Source organism: Loxodonta africana, chromosome 2 (assembly GCF_030014295.1).
Source record: "Loxodonta africana isolate mLoxAfr1 chromosome 2, mLoxAfr1.hap2, whole genome shotgun sequence".
In the NCBI taxonomy this organism is placed as follows: Eukaryota; Metazoa; Chordata; class Mammalia; order Proboscidea; family Elephantidae; genus Loxodonta; species Loxodonta africana.
The window spans coordinates 187,372,616-187,394,111 of NC_087343.1; the positions used below are offsets into that span (position 1 = coordinate 187,372,616).

At 37.0% G+C, this 21,496-nt stretch overlaps 1 protein-coding gene across 6 annotated transcripts in view; it reads left to right on the top strand.

Moving 5' to 3' along the window:
- SPDL1 (spindle apparatus coiled-coil protein 1) overlaps positions 1 to 14,177 on the top strand; it is a 40,053-nt gene extending 25,876 nt beyond the window's left edge. For 3 of the 6 annotated variants that reach the window (XM_023551344.2, XM_023551347.2, XM_064279083.1), the window contains exons 9-11: positions 7,105 to 7,208; positions 7,809 to 7,996; positions 10,542 to 13,294. In XM_023551344.2, the coding sequence (XP_023407112.2) occupies positions 7,105 to 7,208; positions 7,809 to 7,996; positions 10,542 to 11,077 (828 nt within the window). In that variant the 3' untranslated portion in view covers positions 11,078 to 13,294. The other 3 variants (XM_064279085.1, XM_064279087.1, XM_003404880.4) reach the window with 2 other exon arrangements.
- The last annotated feature ends 7,319 nt before the right edge of the window (positions 14,178 to 21,496 follow it).

The window sequence follows — 21,496 nt, forward strand, 5'->3', positions numbered from 1 at the left end:
TTCTAACCAGAGAGTTCCCCTTTAGAATTTCTTGTAGTTTTGGTTTGGTTTTTGCAAATTCCCTAAGCTTCTATTTATCTGTAAATGTCTTAATTTCACCTTCATGTTTGAGAGATAGTTCTGCTGGATATATGATTCTTGGGTGGCAAGTTTTCTCCTTCAATGCTCTATGTTTGTCATCCCATTGCCTTCTTGCCTGCATGGTTTCTGCCGAGTAGTCCGAACTTATTGATTCTCCTTTGTAGGTGACTTTTCACATATCCCTGGCCGCTCTTAAAATTTTCTCTTTATCTTGGTTTTGGCAAGTTTGATGAAAATATGTCTTGGTGACTTTGTTTTGGGATCTACCTTGTATGGCATTTGATGAGCATCTTGGGAAGAGTTCTGTATATTAATCTTTTGTATTCTACATCTGGCTATTCTACATCTGGCAATTCCAGGAATACATCTTCATCAGGGAGAGTCCTTCATTCTCTGTTTTGGGAGTTTGCTGAAGCAATCAGGGTCTGCTTCTTGATGTGTTTGGATATTGACTGCTGTCTCCAAGCCATCTTTAAGTTATCGTAATAATTTAGTTTACGTTTGCTCACTGTGTCCTAGCTTCTTGCTTTGTTTTGTTTCAGTATACCCAAATAGGCTACTAGATTGAACTGACTTGATTATTGGAGCCTTTGAAGCACTTGTGTCCTGTTACCAGATGGCTAGAGTTGTTATCAGGTAATGAGCCTAGGTGTCCATTCACTATTCTTGTATAGATTCAGCTCAGGTGACCTGATCATCGGTCACCTAGTGTGTGGTGTAGGCTCTCACCTACTGTCTTAGAGGAGTAGTGGTGATGGTTGTATGCACTGGCTTCTGATAACAGCAGGTGCCCACAATCTGAGGAAGGCTGGGTGCTGACAGCCTTTCCCAATTGAGGAAGGAATGTCTCTGTTCGCTAGAGTGCCCTGGTGTGTGGGCTCTGCAGCTGTACCTTAGACACCCAATGCTTATACCTGTAAGGACTGGTAGGCACCACTATCCTCAGACCACTTTTTTAGGTGGCTAGGTGTCATGGATGGGGCCTTCAGCCCTGAGGTCCCTACCGTGGGTAGGTGAGGGCCCTATTTAATAGGCAGAGTGGTATCAGACCTCCAAAACCTGCCTCTCCACTGCATAGCTGAAACAATTACAATCAGACCTCTAACAGATTTGCCCTTGCAATATAATAGCCACCTGGATCCGTGTAAAGGTGAAAGCCAAAGTCTGTGGATTGCTTATGCCTGGACTAGAGCAGCTTCTGCTCTGAGCTTCCTGATTAGGGAAGTCAGGAAAGTATTTTTCCCGTTTGTTAATTTGTTCCTTCTCCCAGGCCAGGAGAATGGCTCCAAGAGCTCAGCAGGTTCTATCTCAGGCCCAGGGTAATCAACTGTTAATGAAGCCGGCTGGGGCAGAGGGGGGAAGGATCAGATAGGTAGGAGAGAGTACTTTCAAAAGAAGGAGCTGTTAGATCCGCAGGGTAAATTAGACAAAATCACTTATCTTGTGTCGAGAGCACTGTCATATCTCAGATTCCAGAGGTGTGTGTAGCCTGTATGCGCTGGCTGGGTCTCTGCTGAGATTGCCCCAGGGGCTTAAGGCTGTATCCTGTGCTTGTCTTCTTTAGCTGAAGCAGCTTTGTCCTAAACTCCACAGCCCGTCCCACAGCCATCACACCAGGGGATCAGGGTGCCAGCACTTCGTTTGCCTTCTTTCGCTGAAGCAGCTGCTTGCTAAACTTCACAGCCACCCCCGCTGTAGACACGCCACAAGGTCAGGCGTACGCCACTCTGCTTGCCTTCTTTCACTAAAGCTGCTGTGTCTCAGAAAACTACCATCAGCCCTGCCACTTTCATGCCAAAGAACAGCGCCAAGGAATCGGAGCTGAGATGCTACATGGGCTCTGTAACTCATCGCTGCTTCTGCACCATCTCTCTCTCCCCCGTCGCTCAGACCGATTCCTTAATTTTGCATTTGATGCTCGGGATTCCTAGATTGCCATATATGTAATTGATTCACTTGTTTTTTCAGGTCTTTGTTGCAGGAGGATTCAGCAGGAGCTTCTGACTAGTTCACCATCTTGACCTCGCCTCCTAATAAATTCTTTGAAATATTTTTTCAAAACAAATTCAGACTTTCAAAAAAGTTGTATAAGAATTCCTATATACCTTTCACCTAGATCCACCAATTTTCAGTTTTACCACATTTGCTTTTATTACTGTCTGTGGCTCTTTTCTCCATGCATATAGGTATTATTTTTTTTGAAACATTTGACAGTAAGTTCCGAACTAAATGTCCCTTTATCCCTAAATACCTCTGTATGTTGAAGGTATTCTCTTATATAATCACCATACAATTATCAAAATCAGGAAATTAACAGATACGTAGAATTCGGTAAGTATAGACTTTTTACATTTTGCCAATTATCCCACTAATGTCTTTTATAGCGAAACAAACAAAAACACAAATGTTTGCTGTTCTAGGTTCTAATCTAGAATCACATGTTATATTTAATTGTCAAGTCTGTTTACTCTGCCGTAATCTGGAATAGTTTTTCAGTCTTTTTTTTATCGTTTATGACCTTGATATTTCAAAGAGTATAGCCAGTTACTTTGTACATTGTCCCTCAGTATGGGTTTGTTTGACACTTCCTCATGATTAGATTCAGGCTATATAGTTTTGACAGAAATACTACAGAAGTAATATTATATCCTTTTCAGGAGGCATATGATGTCTACTTTTGCTGTGGTCTTACTAACCTTGATCACTTGGTTAAGGTTATGTCTGCCGTGCTTTTCCACTATTATAATTTTTCCCTTTGTAATTGTAAATATCTTGTAAAGAGATACTTCAAAATTAAGTAAATACTTCTTTCTCCGTATGGCTGAGCATTGATTGTTGATTTTTGCAAAAAATATGTATTGTATGGGATGATTGTCAAATAGTAATTCCAGAGGAAAAGAAAAATTTTTTTTCTTGTTAGTCACTTATTTATTTATATCAGTATAGCCTCATGGATTCTTATTTTATACCATGGGTTAAAATCTATTACTTTTCTTATGTACTCTGGTGCTCACATTGTTAGAGATTTGGCCGATAGGAGCCCCCCTTTTCTTTAAGCACTTCCTTATTGCACACTGGCACATGAAATAAGGTATTCCTGGCTCATGTGACCCAGCCCCAAATTGTCATTTGTCTATGTAGCACTGGTTTCATTTAGTGAATAACGGTATATAGAAACCAAGACCTGGGCACCAGGTGTGCTCATTGCTACTAGAATGTCATTGCTTCTAAACTCTTTCAGCAGACAGAGTTAGGAGTATATATGTATATATATTTATGTATGTGAGTGTATATTTATGTATGTGTTTATATGTAGGTACATACAGATATACATAATAAAACCTTGAATTCATACTGATAACCCCAATTCGAATATAATACCACAGGGTTCATTGCCTACCCCCTTTTTTGTCAGCGCGAAACCTGTCCTCAATATATTTGCATATTTGCTCAATTCTAGAATACACGTGTGGTTAGGTGCTATCAAGTTGGTTCTGATTCATCGTGACCCTATGTACAACAGAATGAAATATAGTCCAGCCCCGTGCCATCCTCACAGTTGTTGCTACGTTTGAGCCCGTTGTTGTAGCCACTGTGTCAGTCCATCTCATTGAGGGTCGTCTTCTTTTTCACTGACCCTCTACCAAGTATGATGTCCTTCTCCAGGGACTGGCCTTTCCTGATAACATGTCCAAAGTAAGTGAGACAAAGTCTTGCCATCCTGACTTCAGAGAAGCATTCTGACTGTACTTCTTCCAAGACAGATTTGTTTTTCTGGCAGTCCATAGTATACCCAATATTCTTCACCAGCTTCATAATTCAAAGGCATCAATTCTTTGGTTTTCCTCATTCATTGTCTAGCTTTTGGATGCATATGAGGTGATTGAAAATACCGTGGCCTGGGTCAGGCGCACCTTAGTCCTCAAGGTGACATCTTTATTTTTTAACACTTTAAAAAATACACATAGTTTTGGAAAATTACTAACCTGCCACCTAGAGTTCAGGACTTGTGTTTTTAGGCTAAGAGTTTATTGTCCAAATATTGTGTTCAAAATTTACTTGGGTTGTTTTAGTTTTTTTTTTCCTCCCTTTACCCACTTGGGGAGTATGCTACCCATTTGAAATAGTTAGAATTGTTTCTGTTTGTATTTCATTTTGTTGTCCACCTTCATCCTTGTTGGATTTCTTCTTTTAGTATATGAAATGTTAAAATGCTTCTAGAAGTCAGAGGTATAAAAAAAGGTATTCTCAGAAAAGTATCCCTCTCCTGCATCCCTTCTACTTCATTCTCATCTTCCATCCTTTTCTCTCTTTTCCACCCACCCTTTGTGGGTATCCAGTTTCATTTGTTTCTGGTTCACTCACCCTGTATTTCTTTCTGCAAAAATGAGTGGCTGTATATATATTGTCTCTTTTTCTTGAGCAAAAGGTAGCATGCTACAGATAGTCTTTCATAACATTTCTTTTTTCACTTAAGGAGATATGCTGGAACTCACCTCTTCTCAGTTCGTAGAGATCTTCCTTGTTCTTATTTATAGATAATGATGAAGAATTCCATTGTGTGGATGTGTTCTAATTTATTCAACCAATTTCCTGTGTCTGGCAATTTAGATTGCGTCCTGTATTTTGCAATTACTTGCAAGTGCTACAAAGCACATGTGGTATGCATATGCGTTTTCTTATTGTTACAGGTGTATCTTTAGGTTGAATTTGTAGAGAGGGATTCCTGGGTCAAAAAGTAAATGTATACCACTCTGGTCCCCACTTCTAATCCCTGGCAGCCTCTGTTCTGTTCTTTGTTTCTTCTCCCTCTATAGTTTTGTCAAGAATGTTATGTACATGGAATCATACGCTATGCGGTCTTTTAAGATTGGCTTTTTTCCCACCCAACATGATTCTCTTGAGATTCATTCAAGTTATTGAGCCCGTTTTTATTACTGCAGACTATTCCGTGATGTGGACATGCCATAGTTTGGTGTTCACCCATTGAAAATTTGGGTTGTTTCCAAATGTTGGCAATTACAAATAAAGCTGCTATGAGCATTCATGAAAAAAATTTAAAAAGTAAATGCATATGTAGTTTTGTTACATAGTTCCAAACTCTCAACACGGCTTGTACCGATTTGCATTCCCACCAGCATTGTATGAGATTGTGTGTTTCTCTCTAACCTCTCTATCAGAATGTGTTATTCTTTTTAACTATTTCTGGTCTGATTGTTAAGAAATGGTATCTCAGTGTAGTCTTAGTTTGCATTTCTCTAAGTATGAATGTGGTTGGACATCTTTTCATATATGTAAGAGATTTATTTATTTGTGTGTTTGTATGTGGATTGTTCATGTTGGGTTTTTGTGGGGTTTTTCCCCTTGAGTTTTGAGAGTTCTTTATAAAATATTAGGGATATTAGCCATTTATCGGTGATATATCTTGTAAATATTTTCTCCCAGGTTATCAGTTATCTTTTGTACTTTCCTTATGGTAGTGTTTGTTTTTGTTTTGTTGTTTGTTTTGCCATGTAAAAGTTTTTGTTTTTATATGTAGTCAAATTTATCAATCTTTTCTTTTACCGAATCTGGATTTTGAATCGTAACTGGAAATCCTGCCACTACACCCCAGTTTATAGAGGAATTTACCCATGTTTTCTTTTAGTATTTGTGTAGTTTCTCTTTTTACATTTAGAGACCTGATCCCCATTGAAGTTTTTCCTTTTAAATTATGTGCAAGGTATAAATCTAACTTTATCGCTCTACAAATAACCAATTTTCTCAGCATCATTTATTAAAAAGTCAACATTGGCCCCAGTGATTTGAGACGCCACCTTTTTCATATATCAGATTTCCATATGCACTTGAGTCTCTTTTGGATTTTCTCTTCTACGCTGGCCTGTTTGCCTGTGTGTTAGTACCACATTGTTTTAATTATAGAGGGTTTATGGTATGTTGCATCTAGTAGGGCTTCTCTCCACTATAGCTTTTCTTTTTCAGTGTTTTCCTGGCTATTCTTCTGTGTTTGTTTTTCTCTATAAATATCTTGTCTAGCTCCAAAAAAAGCTTATTGGTATTTTTATTAGGATTGTATTATATTTATCAGTCAACGTAATGATCACTGATATCTTCTCAGTAAACTTTAATGAACTATGGCAACTGAAGTTCAAAAATGACAAATTTTGGGAAACTGTCTTAGACGTTCTAAGTTGGAGGCATAGGTGTGTCATAGAGTTTCAAGTTTGTTTTATTATCATCTTCTGTAAGAACTAGTGAAAGGACTGCAATTCTGGTTGAATTTTCAGCACATCAGTTACAGAGCTACGTGGCCCAGTACTGTACTTTGAAAATTATACCTTTAAACCAGAGTTTTTTAACCTGCAGTTTCTGAAATTGTTTGCAAATTCTTAAGCAGATTTACATTTTTCCCCCTAGAGAAGTATATAAAGTTTCCATCAGAATCTCAGAAAAGTGAACACTTTAAAAAACCTTAAGGATCTCCATACTACTTTCTCATATTTTTCTAAGTTATGACTTTGTCCTAAAGGCCAGAATTAAACCCAGTGAGCATTTATTTCTTCCATTTTAAAGGCCAGGAGGGGGACACCATAGGGCATAGGTGTGATTAGGAACCCAGGCTTTGGAGTCTGATCTGGTTTCAAATTCTTCTCCATTCACAAGCCCTGTGGCTTATTTGAGCCAGTTTTCTCATTTGTAAGAGAGGAATGCTAATACTTGTACCTACTTTGGAGTGAGCACATAGAGCTTAGCACAGTGCCTGCCATGTAGTAAGCATTCTGTAAATGGTAGCTGCTATTATTATTAATGGACCCCTGGTGGCATAGGGGTTAAGAGCATGGCTGTTAACCAAAACATTGATAGTTTGAATCCAGCCCTATGGGCCAATTCTCCTGTGTCCTGTGGGGTCACTATGAGTCAGAATCTACTGGACAGCAATGGGTTTGTTTGTTTTAAATTAATAAATGTACACTAATCCAATTTGTTACTTATTGAACTAACAAGAATTGTTGCCTTCTTTAGAGTTTATATGAAAATATGGAATCTAAGCCTTCAGCCAGCTCTGGGGTTCTGGAAGATAACACCTATTATACAGATTTACTTCAGATAAAGCTTGATAATTTAAAGTAAGTCCCTGGGCCAGGTGGATGGAGATAGGAAGACTCTGTTCACTTGCTTGTAATAGATATTATTAGTAACTGCAAACTTTTGTTTTGAAATTGGGAAAAGAAAATTCCAGAAAAGAAAGATAACAAAGATATCTTTGTGCAGTACATGAGATTATTTAAGATATAATTAGTGCTAATCTTTGAAGAAAAAATACTTGCTTCAATTGAGTGTTTATTTCTTTGTGCTTAATTTCTTTAGATTGTTAAGTGAAGAGAACTTTAACATAGAAAATATTCTTATAGTCCAAATTTCTCAAGAATAAATATCATGTAATTTAAAACTTAAAGGAATTTGTGTATTCAATGCATAAATTCGGGGAAGAATATTTTCCCCTTTTTTCCATTACTTTTGAAGAATGCATGAGATATTTTTATATGGAAGTCATATTGTTAAAGCTTTATTTTAATTGTTCAGTATTTCTTTGGTGCTATACACCTCAGAGAACTACATTTTTAACTAACACTTCAAATACACAATAAAAGATTTGTGTTAACTGGTCTATACATTTATATGTTATTTTAGTACTTTTTTAAAATTCTCCTTTTTTATTATTATAGCAAAGAAAATGAAAGCACTAAAGGTGAACTGTCCTTACAGCGAATGAAAGCGTTATTTGAGAGCCAGCGGGCTCTGGGTATTGAGCGAAAACTTTTTGCAAATGAAAGATTATTCCAGATTTCCCAAAGTGAAAATATGAAACTGAGAGCTAAACTAGATGAATTAAGACTGAAGTATGAACCTGAAGGTATGTTTGTCTCATATATTTTTGTCTTTTAAATCATATGACTGCCTCTGAGAAATCATATCAAATTTTTTTTTTCTTTACTATCACTTTAAGCAAATTTCATTACAAACTAATTTGTGGTTATATATTTACAGTTAATAAATTTATTGCTGCAGAATGTTGAGGAAAATTCAGAGAACTGGGTAAATATATGAACACAATATTTTTTTATGTGTAAATTCGTCTTACAGAATAGTGTATAAGTAGAGCCTTGATGTTTGAGACTTTTCCATTTAAGATTGCAGCATCTTACGTAACACCAAAGAATTTAATTTTTTTGAGGCAGCTGATGCTTGGGAACTATACTAGTTAAGACAGCTTGCTCAGGGTAATAGCAAAGCTCTACTAGGAAGACAGTTTGCTTGAGGGCTTAGACAAGATAAATAGTTATTCCTCCCCCTGACAGGAGTCTAAGGAAGTATTCCAGGACTGGTAAAGCACTCCACAATGTCAGGATCCAGTCTCCTTCTGTCTTGTTGGTCTGCATACATCCCATTGAGCACAATTTGGTCCCGTGGCCACCCCTGCCTACAAGGAAAGCTGGAAAATGCAGTCTTGACTCTCAGGAGTCATGTTCCCCACAAAATATTGGGGATTCTATTATTAAGAAAGAATAGTACAGCAGGTAGTAGAGGACCACTAGTAGCCTAAGCACTAGAAAATAGACTAACCATATGCATCTTACTGGATGTAAATTAAAATTTAAAATAAAATAAATGGCCAAAAGTAAAGAAGTCTAAGAATGTGATGTTCTTAGACAAAAAAAAATGGGTTGTTACATGCTTTAGGTTAAGGATTCTTAGCCATTTTTTGCCCCTATACTGTCCACATGCCTAACACCTTCTCTTTGTATTATCTCAGTGACTGCTGTGGTTTTCAACAGTAGTGGCAGGGCTGTCAGAAATAGTAGGCCGTTTTTATGGTTTAAAAAGGTTTCTCTTTCTCTCATTCTTCTTCTCTTCCCCAGTTCTAATAGGTTCCCCTGATTAAGGATTATCCATTATGAATTTCAAAGGTCTAATGAACCAAGCATAGCAAAGAGATGGGAGGAAGGGTAGTGTCTTGGTTTTCTAGTGCTGCTGTAACAGAAATACCACAAGTGGATGGCTTTAACAAAGAGAAATTTATTCTCTCACAGCCTAGGAGGCTAGAAGTCTGAATTCAGGGTGCCAGCCCCAGGGGAATTCTTTCTGTGTCTCTGTTGGCTCTAGGGGAAGGTCCTTGTTATCAATCTTTCCTGGTGAAGGAGCTTCTCAGTGCAGGGACCCTGGGTCCAAAGGACGTGTTATTCTCCTGGCTGTTGTTTCTTGGTGGTATGAGGTCCACCTGTCTCTCAGCTCACTTCTCTCTTTTATATCTCAAAAGAAATTGGCTTAAGACACAACTTAATCTTGTAGATTGAGTCCAGCCTCAATAACATAACTGCCTTGTTAACATTATAGAGGTAGGGTTTACAACACGTAGGAAAATCATATCAGATGACAAAATGGTGGACAGTCACACAATATTGGAAATCATGGCCTAGCCAAGTTGACATGTATTTTTAGGGGGACACAATCCATAACAAGTAGTATATCCAGATGATGTGTGTTTCTCAGGAGTAGTGTAAGAGGGGAAATACTGATCTAAAAGCAGCATGTAGAGCAAACATGACAATCCCACCTCTGACCATGCTTACTTATTAGACTTCACTAGCATTTTGATTTTGAAAATGAAAAACACATTGGCATGGGACACGGAAAAGATATTAGAATAATTAATTCAGTGTATATGGACCCGTGTAGGAGAGAGAATGGTGTTAGGCCATGGCATTAGAAGGCTGTTGTGGTAGTCTATGGTGATATATGATGTGCTTTGGACTGGGGAGTTATCCGTGGTTAGAAGTGCTCAAAATTCTGAATATATTTTGTAGGTGGGGCTAAAAGGCACAAATTACCAACGTTTAGAGAGTTCAACCTGTTCTTTTCGTTTAATCCCTACAACATGCATTACTGAGTGACGTGGGTGCTAGCAATCCCCATTTTACAGATGAAGAAAGTGGAGCTGAGAGTACTTGCTAAAGTTCACTCAGCTGCTAAGTGCTGGTACTAGATTTCAGCCTGGGCACCTTGACTCTTTGCCACTGCATCCTCATGTCCGTGGTGAGGTCTTATGAACCTCCATTATGACTGTTATCAAAATGCCAGGAATTTCACAAGGAAAGAACCCTTAAGTGTTCATCCTAACAACAAAATATATTGTGGTCCCAAGGAATTGACTCGAGGGCACTGGGTTTAAGGAAAAATTTATATCCAGATATCTTTAATAGATAAAGTTAATGAGGTTCATGAAAAAGAGAGGATAAAAGGTAGGAATGGTGTATTTCACTAAGATGAGTGGATTTTAAAAGAGGAAAAGAAAAAAATATATATATACATATCTGTATAACTAGTTCCACTTCTTTGTGTTCATTGTGTCTTTGTTTTGATTCATTGACTGGATATTTTTTGATGGTTTTTATTTTCAGAGAAAATTGACATGCCTGTACTCAAAAAGAGACGCGAAGTACTGCCTGTGGATGTAGCCACCCCTAAAGATATATGTGCCAGCAGTGCTCTTGAAGAAGTTTATGGATTACCAACTCAGGAAGAGGAGTCACAGTCCTGTGCTAACGATGTAGGAGATAACTTAGAGTTAGAAAAGACAGTTTCTGTAAACACACCAGTAGTCAGTCTCTCTCCACACAAAAATCTGCCAATGGATGTGCAACCAGCGAAGGAGAAGAAACGTGTGAAACTCATAGGAGTTCCGGTTGACTCTGAAGCTTTAAGTGAAAGAAGTGGAAACACCCTGAGCTCTCCCAGGTCAGTGTTCTCTTTTCCTCAAGGCAACCAGCAGGCCTCTCCTTCTCTTCTCTATCGCTGCATGAACTGTGCTTTCTATTTCTTTATCTATTTTCTTAGCATTGCATGCAGTGCAATTCCCCAGTTTCACCTGCCCACTTTCAACTTTTCCAAAACTTTAAGAAAGACTAAAATGACTGCAAGGGGAAAAGACTCCTGAATAAGGGAATTATGCTTTTAGAAAATCAGATGTTTCTGTTTCTTGGACTATCAAAGAGTACATCTCTGAAGGTGTTGTTGGTTTGAATAAATGTACTGTGATTTTTTTCCTGGTTCAAGAATGGCCATGAAAGACAAAATAACTTGCCTTCTAAAAGGGCTTTGTACTAGTCTAAGAAATTTCAGCCTCCTAGAAAACTGTCAAGTGAAGTTTTCTGTGGCTTTTCAAATTGTTTAATCTTAAGTTTTCAGGAATGGCTTTTGATATCTGTTTTGACATTTTAAAATATCAAAGCGGATTCGTTTTCATTTTATATCAAGCCTCTAGTTCCTGTATAATTGAGTTTATGACGAAACAAGGAAGTGTCACACATATGTGTCTGAGGGAATTACATTTTAAAGGCCTTGTCCTTTAAAAAAAAAATAACAATACTCAGAAGGTAAAAGAAGGTGAATAGAAGGGAAGAGTAGGTAATGGTAGCTGGGGCTGGAGTGCAGTAGGAAATAGCCTCTGGATGTGTACAGTAGGACCAAGAGTGGGGCAAAAAATGGGTGAATGAGGAAAATAGAGGAGGTTAAAAAAAATGATAAGTGATGAAGGATGTCCACATGCAAAGGAATGATGGATACATTTAAAATAATTAACTTTACACATTTAAAAAATTAAGGCCATTCATTGATGTGAAAATAGTTAATTTTTATTGTCTCCTTTGAAAGGAGATCTTTAAGGTGCTGTTACGGCTACATAAGTGTTAGAGAGAGGGATGCAGAATAAGACATTTTATTAATGTGCATTTGAGTTAAAATAGTAAGACATATCCACCTTACATAAAAAGGCTTCCCTGTATGTTTTATCTAAATTCCCTTTAAGTCTTCAGTGCTAATAAATGTAGTACTCAACAATGGAAGCACTTCAACAATGTTAGCTGCTATTATTATAAGGAATAGTTATTATTCCCTTCCCTGAATTTTTATATAATAGTATTATAACCTATTTAAAAAAACGACAACAACCAAACCCATTGTCATCAAGTCAGTTCTAACTTTTGGTGACCCCACATTTGCCAGAGTAGGACTGTACTCTATAGGGTTTTCAGTGGCTATAATTTTATGGAAATAGATTGCCAGGCCTTTCTTCTGTAGTGCTGCTGGGTGGATTTTTAACTACCAGCCTTTTGGTTAGAAGTTGAGTGCACACTGTTTACAGTATAAGCCACAAAAAGTAAAAGTTTAGTATTCTCAAGGAAAAAGTAACTTTAAATGAATGGTATGTGACTCACAGTACTGAATAGTTCCGAGATCAATTCGGGAGGTTATACTTGTTTATATGTGACTCATTGTGTAAATGTACTTGACCATTGTATATTTCTGGAGGTGGTTTCCAAAATTGATCAGTGCAAATCTTGCTATCTGTGTTGTCTTCATTTCTTTTCTGCCTTTTTTGCTTGATTAAAAATTACTAAGCAAATGTATGTAGCTACTTGATTGACTTAAGTAGCACTTTGGGATTTTGTCTTGCTAAACAAAAACAAATAAAAAGCCACAAAACATTTGTTTTTGTGTGTGTGTGAGTCCATCTGCTAACTTAAGACGTTTCCAACTTTTTGTTTTCTGCATGCTTAACTTAGATACACAATTCTAAGATAGTTTTATAATAATAAATATGGGTTTTCTTGGGAACATCACTATTGCATGCTTTATAATTGGATATCCTTGCCATAGGCCTTTTTAATATCTTACCTCTGTTTATTTTTCTTAAACTATTATTCTCCTAGTTGAAACTCAGTTTGGTTTTTTTTTGTGAGACAAGTAGTTAGATATCTATTTATGCAGCCGAAGATTCCATGTTATTTTTATTTTATGTTTAGCCTTTTGTATGTTAACTTTAAAATATTGATCTAGCATTTTGATTTTTGTGTTGTGTGCTTATCATGATAAGCACCTGATGATGTTTTAAGTATTTAATTTAGACCTTGCCATGATTTTTTATCATTTTTAAAAAATTATAAAAGACATTTTAAAAGTTAAGCCTATTTATGTAAAAAGGCTTTTTAAGAGAGGCAGTGACCTCATTTTCTTAATGGTGTTGGAGTCAACAGAAATTATTTTTTATTGTATACCTAAAAAAAGTCAACATGCCTCAAAGGAGGCCCATTATACTGGGGGTTTGTTTCTTCTTTAGTTTTTCTTAATCACATTTGAATTCAGAGTGGATACTTTAATGCCTGTAGGTTAACTGCTGAATCAAGGCTTCAAACAGAAGTTAAAGAAGGGAAAGAAACTGCAAGCAAATTGGAAAAGGAATCTTGTAAGAAATCACACCCTATTTTATACGTGTCCTCCAAATCAACTCCAGAGACCCAGTGCCCTCAGCAGTAAAGACTTTGCTTTAATAAGAGTAAGATACCGTTTGCCCAAAAGGTTGCTCTGGAGCTTAGTTAAGATTGTCTTTATCGGAAGTCTACCAGCTTGTGGATTATTTATATCCACTCATTGTGCCAGGACCTTGCATTTTCATGCTTCTTTGACCAAACCCTCAAAATTTGGTTTTAATTCTAATATGGAGAGTTCCTTAAGTGATGATCTTTCATGGAGCTTCTGTGAATCACAGTGAGTAAACTATTAACTGAAGGAAATGTTATAATTAATATAAATCTTTTTGCTACATTGTATATGGATTTTTTTTGAGTGACGCGAACAGCCAGTAACTTAGAGAACACTGAGATCATTAACTATTTTATTTTCCTACATATTTTTTATGAGCTTAGTTTTTCAGTGTGTTGTAAAAATAGGAAATTTGATTTTAAACTATTTATTGTCACAGGATTTCATCAGTGTTTAAAGAACCTATGTTAATCTTTGTAATCATATACACAATTTAAATTTTGTGTCTCAAGCATATGAAACAAGCACTTTTGAAATCTTAAATAAAACTGCAGTAATTTCTCCCCTTTCCATTTTCTTACTATGTATAGAAAGTAACATGTTATCAAAAGCGAATAAACTAGGAAAAGCAGAAACTTCAGGGATTCATAATTCCCTGATACATTCACATTTATTAAATTCTAAAATTTCCAAATAAAGACTTTTTCCCCTTTAAATGATTAGTCTTGTCTATAATGTAATTTCATATGTATGTGTGTATATATATGTATATATATATTTTTTTTTTTATATAGTTGGGATCTGTTCTAATTAGATAAATCTGTTGAAATATATGAAGTTGAAGGAAATTGCCTCTAACTTCTAAATAAATGTTGAACTTTTTATTTTGTTTTAATCTGCTACTAAAATCATACTCTTAAGGAAATTAGAATTTTCATGTTACATAATAGCTCGCAAAAAGAAGGATCAGAAGACACTGGGGAAGAAATAATAAATTTAATCTGAGAATATCAGTAATTGAATAATCATAATCATACCTTGGAAACCCTATGTGGCAGTTCTACTTTGTCCTGTAGTGTTGCTCTGAGTTGGAATCGACTCGATGGCAGTAAATTTTTGGCTTTATTCATACTGCGTGTTATAGAATGTAGATCAGTTCCTTCTGACATTGAGTTCTTACTGTGAGCATGTGTTAGGTGTGTAAAAATAAGGCCTCAGAGTCACAGTTGAATAGATCCATATAGACAAGTGGTGGTATTAACAGTAAAAATAGTTATATCTAACATTTGGATAAATCAAATGTGCTAGGCACTCTTCTAAGTCGTTTTGTGTATTGCCACATTTAACTCTCCCAACATCTCTGTGAGCTAGATATACTTAACCCCTTTCACAGATGAGAAAATTAAGACCTCAGGGAGGTTAAATTATTTATCCAGGCTCACAGGCATTAGTAAATGATGGGGAAAATTAGTAAATGATGGGGAAAATTAATTAATGGGTTGAAAAAAAAAATTTTTTTTTAATAGAGGAGTGCACAAAGTGCTATAAGAATGGAGAAAAAAGAAACAAGAAACTGCCTAGGGTCTTTATAGATTTTTGTTATCGCTAAGCTGAGTCTTAAAGGTTGTTTCAGAATTTCCTAAGACATGGGGAGAATAACATTGCAGGTGGAAGAAACAGCTATTCAGAGGATAAGGACATGAAACAACATTTCTTATTCATCAAACTGAAGACTTAGAATTGGTTGGATGTACAGGCTTTACGAAAAGCAGTAGTACTAAAATGAAGCTGTATAATAGGTTGGGGCAGCATTTTGAAGAGCTTGTGTTTGGGAAGTCCTTTTTTACAAACAAAGACTTACAGAGACCTGTAAACAAATTGGGCAGCTATGGTTGAACTTTGAAGAACAGGGAACCTTACCCATCTAACCTTACCACCCTTAAGGACCTCTGAGGCAATTCTACTAAATCGTGAGTCTTTTAGGAATATATATTGAAAAATCACTATTGTAGATGATGGTAAGTCACTTATATCAGCAAAGCTGTGCCATTGTTCATTGAATTTTTAGTAAAAACACTCGAGGCATAATGGAAAATGGATAAGAGTTGAGGTAGAAAAAGACTAGTTTGGCTATTAGGTAGTCCAGGTAGGAAATACAGGTACAGACTGAGGCATTGACAATAGTATAGAGTGGTGCTTAGAGTTACAGTAATGTTTAGAGATGCAAAATGGTCAGGAGTTACTAACAAATAGGATGTGGGACTCCGAAGAAAATGGTATATCTGAGATAAGTGGATAAGTAGTGATGGTAACAGTAGTGAATAGAAAGATCAGGTATTATTTCAGTTTTGATAAACACTTTTACTCACTTAACGGGGGTGCCCGTGTTGAGGGCAAAGAATATATTTGTGTTTCTTTTGTTGTCAGTTGCTGTTGAGTCAGCTTTACTCATGGTGACCCATCTGTAACACCAAATGTTGCCTGGTGCTGCGCCATCTTCACGATTGTTGGCATGTTTGAGTCTAGTTGGACAATATTTTGTCTTAATCTGTAGGATTTTTATTGGCTACTTTTTGGAAGTAGATCACCAGGCCTTTCTTCCTAATCTGTCTTAGCCTGGAAGCTTTGCTGAAACCTGGCTACCATGGGTGATCCTGTTGGTATTTGAAATATTGCTGGCATAGCATCCAGCATCATAGTAATACACAAGCCAACACAGTAATGACAGACTAACAGATTGTTGTGTTTCTTAAGGCAATCAAAAATGAGTCTGTTTTTCAAACTTTTATTTTGTAAACAAAATGTAACATAACTTTATTACGTACATTTTCCTCATTATTCAAAAAAGTAGCCTTGTTGGTCAAATAGTCATATTTATAGTCTTGATTTATTCAGTTTTCACTTATTAGACATAGTGAGCCCATTGTACAGACTTAGAACAAAGATGGCAAGATAGTATGTTTTGTTTACCCAAGTAAGGTAGTAGTAGTGGGAGAGAGCTAATGTTTATTGTTTTGATAGGTACTTTATTTATGCCTTTTCACACTACATAGTTTAGTATAATGATGAAGATTCTAGTATCTGTAGTTAAACTGAAAAAAACAAACCTGTTGCTGCCAGGTCAATTGCAACTCATAGCAACCCTATAGGACAGGGTAGAACTGCCCCATAGGGTTCCCAAGGAGCACCTGGTGGATTGAACTGCCGGCCTTTTGGTTAGCAACCGTAGCTCTTAACCAGTACACCACTAGGGTTTCCATCTGTAGTTAGACTACCTGAATTCAAATCTTAGCCTCTTCACATGTATGTTGGACAGGGCAAGTTTATGACTGCTGAGAATAATTTGTTTAGGTATTGCTTTTTTTAATATCGTAATTTTTTGTAATTATTTAAAATATGTGAATCCAAAGGCAAATCTACAAAACAAGGTAGTGCCTAAGAGAATCATGGAATACCATGAAGCATGTCAGCATATGCGTATCGAATGAGTTGAAGAGTAGACAGAGAAAGGGCAAAAAGAATATTATAAGAAATAATGCTGGAAAAATCTCAAATTTGATGAAAGACATGAACCTACATGTCCAATAAAGACACTATAATAATAAATGGGTCAGTCCATCAAGAAGATAAAGCAGTTATACACATGTATGAACCTAAAAAGAGAGCCCCAAAATATATGAAGCAAAAATTGACAACTGAGGGGGGAAATAGTTCAACAATAGTAGTTAGAGACTTCAATACTCCAGTTTCAATAATGGAAAGAACAACTAGACCAAAGATAACCAAGGAAATAGAAAGCTGCAATAACACCGTAAGCCAGCTATAACTAACACATACATAGAACACTCCCCAACAACAGAAGAATACACATTCTTCTGAAGTGCACATGGAACATACTCCAGGATAGATCATATGTTAGGTCACAAAACAATTCTCAATAAATTTAAAAAGATTGAAGTCAAAAATCTCTTACCACAATGGAATGAAATGATAAATCAATAGAAGGAAATCTAGAAAATTCTCAAATATGTGGAAGTAAAACTATTTACTCTTAAACAACAAATGAGCCAAAGAAGAAATCACAAGTTAAATTAGAAAATAAGATGGATGAAAACAAAAACAATATATAACAATATAATAGGATGCAATGAAAGCAGTGTTCAGATGGATATTTATAACTGTAAACTTCTAAATTAAAAAAGAATGATCTCAAATCAATAATCTAGCCTTCTACCTTAAGACTTTGGAAAAAAAAGAGCAAACTAAACCCAAGCAAGCAGAAGAAAGGAAATAAAGACTAGAGCAGAGATAAGCAAAGTATAGAATAGAAAGACAATAGAACCATCAAAACCAAAAGTTGGTTGTTTGAAAAAATCAACAAAATTGACAAACCTTTAGCTAGAGTGACCAAGAAAAAAAAAAAAAGATTATTAAAATCAGGAACAAAAGTGTGGACAATACAACTGGCCTCACAGAAATAAAGGGGATTATAAACAGAATACTATGAAGAATTGTATGCCAGCAAATCAGACAACCTAGATGAAATGGCCTAATTTTTAGAAACACATGCTACAAAATGTATAAGAATTCGAAAATCTGAGTAGACTTCTGACAAAGACATTGAATCAGTAAAAAAAAAAAAAACTCCCAACAGAGAAAAGCCCAGGACCAGATGGTTTCATTGGTGAACTCTACCAAAAGTTTAAAGAATTAATACTAATCTTAAAATTCTTCCAAAAAGTATAAGAGGATCATTTCCTAAATCACTCTGTGAGGCCAGTACACCTCATTTGCCAACTGTCTCATTATCCAACATTTTGCATTTATGACAATGGTAAAAAATCTATTATCCAACTATTTTGTGCATTAACAGCGTACATCTGGCAGAAACCAGCACCAAAGTACAAGGTGAGAGTAATACTGGCTTTGATGGTGAAGGTTATTCGTCATCTTGGCTGGGTCATGATTCTCAGTGGTTTGGCAGATATGTAATGATGTAACTTGGCATTTATGTAATATAATTTGGCCATTATGTAATGATACAGTCATCCATCATGTTTTGATCTGATGCAGTTATCCTCTGTTTTGTATAATACCAATTTCACATAATGACCTGGTCTTTGAAACCTAACCATGTTGATAAGTGAGGAAAGGGTGTATTACCCTGTTGTAAAGCCAGAGAAATGTGTCACAGCAATAGAGGACTACGGACTAGTATCCCTTACAAATATACTTGCAAAAATCCTCAACAAGATACGAGCAAAGTGAATCCAGCAGTATATTAAAAGGCTTACATACCATGACCAAGTGGGATTTGTCCTAGTCATGTAAGGGTGGAACAACATACAAAAATTTGTCAAGGTGTAATAATAAACCAGAGTAATAGAATCATGGGGGGGGGGGACCACATGATAATCTCAGTCAACTCAGAAAGAGCGTTTGATAAAATCCAACACATTTTCATGATTAAAAAAAATAATAATAAAATAGAAATAGAAGGGAACTTTCTCAACACGATAAAGCTATGAAAACTGCACAGCTAAAATCATGCTTAAAGATGTGAGACTGAAAGCTTTACCCCTTAGATCAGAAACAAAACAGCGGTGCCTGCCCTCACCCCTTGTGTTCAACATTGCACTCAAGTTGTAGCCAGAGCAGTTAGACAAGAAGTAAAACTAAAAGGATCTAGATAGGAAAGACAGATTCACTTATATGTATTTTCTACATATACGATCGCATGATCTTATATGTAGAAAATCCTAAACACTTCCTTCCAAAATATTCGAGCTAATGAAAGATTTCAGCAAATATATGACACAAAATTAATATACAAAATCAGTTGTATTTCCATACACTAGCAATGAACAATCTGTAAATGAAAACAATTCCATTTAAATAACACCAAAATGAATAAAGTATGAATAAATTTAACCAAAGAGGTGCAAGAATTTCCTGAAAACATTGCTGAAAAACGAGACCTAAGTGAATGGAATGACTCTGTATGCATGGATTGGAATACTTAATATTCCTAATATAGCAAATTCCCCCAAACAATTTATACATCCAGTACCATATGCAAAATTATGTCAAAGTGGATCAAAATATATGATAAAAATTATAAAACTTTTAGACAAAAATAGGAGTAAATCTTTATGGCTTTGGATTTGGCAATGGATTTTTAGATAAGACACTCAAAGCACGAGCCACAACAGAAAAAATAGGTAGGTTGGACTTCATAAAAATAAAAAACTGCATCAAAGGACACTATCAGTATAGTGAAAAGACAATGCAGAGAATGAGAAAATATTTAGAAATCATATTTAATAAGGCTTTAATATTTCAACAACAAAAGGATAAACAATCCATTTAAAAATGGGCAAAGGGCTTGAATACACATTTCTCCAAGGAAACATACAAACAGCAAATAAGCACATAAAAAGATGCTAACATCTTTAGTCATTTGTTGTTCTGTGCTGTCATATTGATTCTGATTCATAGGGAAGCTTAATTTATAACCATATCCACTACGGTGCCTATAATTAAAAAAAAAAAATTTTTTTTTCTTAAAGGAAAATAAGTTGTTAGCAACAATTTAGAGAAATTAAAACCCTTGTGCATTGGTGGAGCAAATGTGAAATGGTGCAACTGCTATGGAAAGCAATATGGCAGATGCTTAAAAAGTTAAACAGGGGAGCCAAGATGGCGGAGTAGACACTTCCGTCGAGCCCTCTTCACGACAAAGACCAAAAAAAACAAGTGAAACGAGTATATTTGTGACAAGCCGGGAGCCCTGAGCATCAAAGGCAAGCTCAGACAACGAACTGAGAGGCAGGGGAAGGAAGAGACCCTTCAGAAGTGGAGAGGAGTTGCCGGACCTGAATCGTGGGAAGCTCTCAGGTACCATTCCTGGAGCGGCGGCGGCAGTGGTGGCTGTGGGCTGGTCCTAGCGTTCGGGCGCAGTTTCCTCAGGGAGAAACAGCCAGCCACGCAGCCCACTCAAAACTCCGGAACCTGAGGAGAACGACCGGCTCACGGCAAAAGCTAAGTACTTCCGTATATTTTACCATGCTCCCCCCACCCCCAACCCAGCTTCAGGGGCTGAATTCCTAGGCCTGAGATAGACCCTGGTGAGCACCTGGAGCCATATTCCCAGCCTTGGGGAAGGAAAAAATTTCCAACTGGGGGGAAAAGATAATTTGCTAGCTCCATTAACTGGGGGAGCTCAGCACAGAAGCAGCTCCTGTCCAGGCATAAACCATCCGTGGACCTTGAGCACCTTTCCCTTCTGCATGGACCTGTGTGGGCCTATTTCGGGAGAATAGGCCCTTGTTGGCAAACTCCAACCATTTCAGCAGTGTGGGGGAGAGGTGGGTGTTTGACATTTGACATTGCCTATTAAACAAGGTCCTCACCTACCCACAACAGGGACCTAAGGACTGGTGGCTCCACTTGTGTTGCCCAGCCACCCACGACAGGGGCCCAGGAATAACTGGTACCTCCCAGTCCTTACAACAAAATCTTTGGGTGCCCATGGTCCCTCAGCAGAGCCCACTCACCAGCACGCTCTAGGGAACAGAGATGTGTTTTCCTCAGAGACACTTGGGGATCGGTTCTCAGCCCCCTGCCTTGTTCAGAGCGTGACCCCCTGCTGCAATCAGATACCGGTATATATGCCATTCACCCCTGCCCCTCTAAGACTGTAGGACAGAGCCTGTACCACACACTTGATATCAGCTACCTGGAAACCTGAGCTGAATTCATACAAGAAAACTGAATGGACTCCTAGACTGATATACCTGATAATAGCTCTAGCCAGCTGGGGACAGGACACCATAGCTCCAAAGGTGAAAATAATCAAGCTAGCTCAATGAAGCAACCCATAGGGGTATGCCAAAACAAAACAAAGCAAGCAGGTATGACACAGTAAGCAAGCATAAACTAATACAATAACTTATAGATGGCTCGGAGACAACAGTCAATATCAAGTCACATAAACAGGCCATGATCACCTCAACAGACTCTCAAAACAAGGAAT